The 3,268-nt window shown below is 42.5% G+C and overlaps 1 protein-coding gene across 4 annotated transcripts in view; it reads right to left on the reverse strand.

Moving 5' to 3' along the window:
* NARF (nuclear prelamin A recognition factor) overlaps positions 1-3,268 on the reverse strand; it is a 27,800-nt gene that overhangs the window by 17,429 nt on the left and 7,103 nt on the right. For all 4 annotated transcript variants that reach the window (XM_012803180.2, XM_023511319.1, XM_012803179.2 and 1 more), the window contains exon 5: positions 1,366-1,500. In XM_012803180.2, the coding sequence (XP_012658634.2) occupies positions 1,366-1,500 (135 nt within the window). The remainder of the gene's footprint in view (positions 1-1,365; positions 1,501-3,268) is intronic.

The following is a 3,268-nucleotide window of genomic DNA, read 5'->3' on the forward strand; positions in this document are numbered from 1 at the left end:
TCACCCATTATATGGAGCAAGAAAACTGAGACCCACTTAGGACTTGCTGAGATGAGGGGATGGCCAGTAAAAGAGCAAAGGTTCTCATTCCTGGTCCTGATCTATTAACTCCAACTACCTCTAGTATGGAAATAGGAAAATGTAATTTGTTTTTGGGGGGTTTTTTACAGTTTTTGGCCAGGGCTGGGTTTGAACCTACCACCTCTGGCATATTGGGCTGGTGCCCTACTCCTCTGAGCCAGAGGTGCCACCCAAAATGTAATGTCCTTAAATAGAGGCCTAGCTTCACCTGTATAAGTTCTGAACTGATAGTGGGGAGGGTTGTTCTATAATTCTCAACAAGTTCCTATCTGTGTGGATCAGACACAAATGAAGCAATGAGATTATGTCAGATTTTGAAAAACATTTTCCCCTAGACCTCCAGTTAATCTGCAGTGTCACCTACTGGCTATTAAGCAACAGACTCTTACTTTTGTATCTTCATTAAGTAGGTGGGGATGTAGAGAATGGTAAGCAGGATAAGCTGCTCAAAAAATAATTAAACTGGTTAACATAGCCTTCATGGCATTTTCTTAGTTATTGTGTTAGGACATTTATATTTTACACTGTACCCCATGAGTGCATTAATGTACACAGCTGTGATTTAATAAAAATAAATAAATAAATAAATAAATAAAAAAAGAAAAAGAAACTGAGTATCAATGTAAAATTTTTTAGGCCAGGCATGGTGGCTCATGCCTGTAATCCCAGCACTCTGGGAGGTTGAGGCAAGTGGACTGCTTGAGTTCACAAATTCGAGACCAGCCTGAGCCATAGTGAGACCTGGTCTCTAAAAAAAAAAAAAAAGCCAAGCATTATGGCAGGCACCTGTAGTCTCAGCTACTTGGGAGGCTGAGGCAAGAGAATCACTTGAGCCCAGGAGTTTGAGGTTGCTATGAGACACCATGGCACTCTACCAAGGGTGACAAAGTAAGACTATCTCAAAAAAAAAAAAAAAAAAGTTTTTATTCTGTAATTTCTAGTTAAGCTGGCAAAGGATACATAAATATTTGCCACGTTATTGTCTATAATTAATGTACATGTCTGAAATATGTCATTATTTTTGAGAGTAGATTTCTCTTAATAGGTAATACCCTCATCTCAGAAACTTGAATAATATGGATAAACAAAAATAAGAAATTAACACTCAGCTGTCAAGTCCCTCTCCCAACCCCCAAATCACCCACATTTAGTAAATACATTGGCTGACATAAAACCACAACAGGCCAAGGACCTTCCTCTTGGTCTCCAGAGGCTGAGTGGGACAGGCCTGCAGGCCCTCTAGAGACTGGTGCCCAGGGCATGGACATGATGTTGGGGGCTCACCAGGACAGGCAGAGGTCAGCATGGGCAGCACGCGTTCCTTCTCACTGTGCTGGTGATAGCGACGCACAAATTCCTTTTGACTCTCCAAGATACTAAAATCCGCAGCTATCGTCGTATCAAACACGTAGTGTACCCCTGTGGGGGAGAGGGGCACACTCACATACTCAGCTTCTTGCCATACCGGGAGATCTACTTCCAGACTCTATTGCTATAGAGTCTGGATATATTTCCTTACTTACTCATTTCTGCTTTCTCATGTTTAAGAGACATTCTATAGGAATCTCTCCCTAAAATCAGTCTTTTTTTTTTTTTTTTTTGAGACAGAGCCTCAAGCTGTCCCCCTGGGTAGAGTGCCATGGCATTACAGCTCACAGCAACCTCCAACTCCTGGGCTCAAGCGAGTCTCCTGCCTCAGCCTCCCAAGTAGCTGGGACCACAGGCGCCCACCACAACGCCCGGCTATTTTTTGGTTGCAGCCGTCATTGTTGTTTGGCGGGTCCGGGCTGGGGATTCGAACCTGCCACCTTAGGTGTACGTGGCTGGCGCCTTAGCCGGTTGAGCTATAGGCCCCGAGCCACAGCCAGTTATTTTTAAAAGAAATTTCACAAAATTTAAAGCGTTACCTTAAGATATAAGTTTCAAATGGATGTATTTTCTTCATTAATATACAATACTCAGTTAGATATTTATTTTTAAAAACCTTCCCTAAAATAAGGCCTTTCTTCATGTAGAAATATAGCACGCAACAATTCTGATATTGGGTAAAATTAACCTTAACTGAGGTTTTTTGAGTTTAAAGCAGGAGGAATGATTTAGCAAGATGACATTCATGGCTACGATGGTTTCGGCCAGGCCCTCAGAAAGTGCTGCTCAACACGAGTGCTAAGGAGCCACGAGGCCCAGAGGCTATTTCTCAGACTTTATGATAGTCCTAATGATGCTTATTCCAAGCGTCATTTTATTTGTAATTCCCGGTATAGTCATACTTTAAAAAATGCTTTGTGGGGGTGGTGTCTGTGGTTCAGTAAGTAGGGCGCCAGCCCCATAGACCGAGGGTGGTGGGTTCAAACCCGGCCCCGGCCAAACTGTAACAACAACAAAAAAATTTAACAAAATAATAATAATAAAAATGCTTTGTGGACTAATAACAACTCTTATTTGACAAATCATTTAAGTTCCCTTTTCCTGAATGTGCATGAAAACCACCATGCCAGGACAGTGCTCAAGGGCTATAAAAACATCACCATGAGCAAACAGGCATCTTGGCCAAACTAGGGGGGGCAGTTCCTATCTGACAAAAGTAGAAGGCACCATAGCATTGTTCACCAATATTTTAGGCAGCATTAATCCAGCATTGAGATTTGAGCTAAATACATATATATGTATTTTTTCTTTTTTGAGACACTATGTCACCCTAGAGTACGTGGCATCACAGCTCACAGCAACGTCAAACTTTTGAGCTCAAGCAATTCTCTTGCCTCAGCTCCCAAGTAGCTGGGACTACAGGCGCCTGCCATAACGCCTGGCTATTCAATTATATTCTTAAGTCATCACGTTTCATTCCTCATATCAAGAACATAAGCCATTCTCTCCCTGCTCTGTTATTCTGAAAGCTTCTTGGGAAACCCAACATCTATCACTTCAGAAGTAATTATCAAATAAATGCCCCGTGTGAACCAGAGGCTACTCAGAGGCTGCAGGGCCAGCACAGGAGTGCCCCAGTCAGCATCCCTGTCCACATGTCAGTAAGCGGTCACTTTCTATTCCTGAAAGGGTCAAGGGCTCAGCCAATGCTATAACAAACACCCATCTATACATGGCAAGGGGAAAGTGACATTTGCCCAGCATTGATCAGAGGCTGGATTTCATGACACAAGGGACAAGGTCCTTTTTTTTTTTTTTT

This window comes from Otolemur garnettii, unplaced genomic scaffold (genome assembly GCF_000181295.1).
Source record: "Otolemur garnettii isolate 467f Iridium unplaced genomic scaffold, OtoGar3 scaffold00018, whole genome shotgun sequence".
Classification (NCBI taxonomy): Eukaryota; Metazoa; Chordata; class Mammalia; order Primates; family Galagidae; genus Otolemur; species Otolemur garnettii.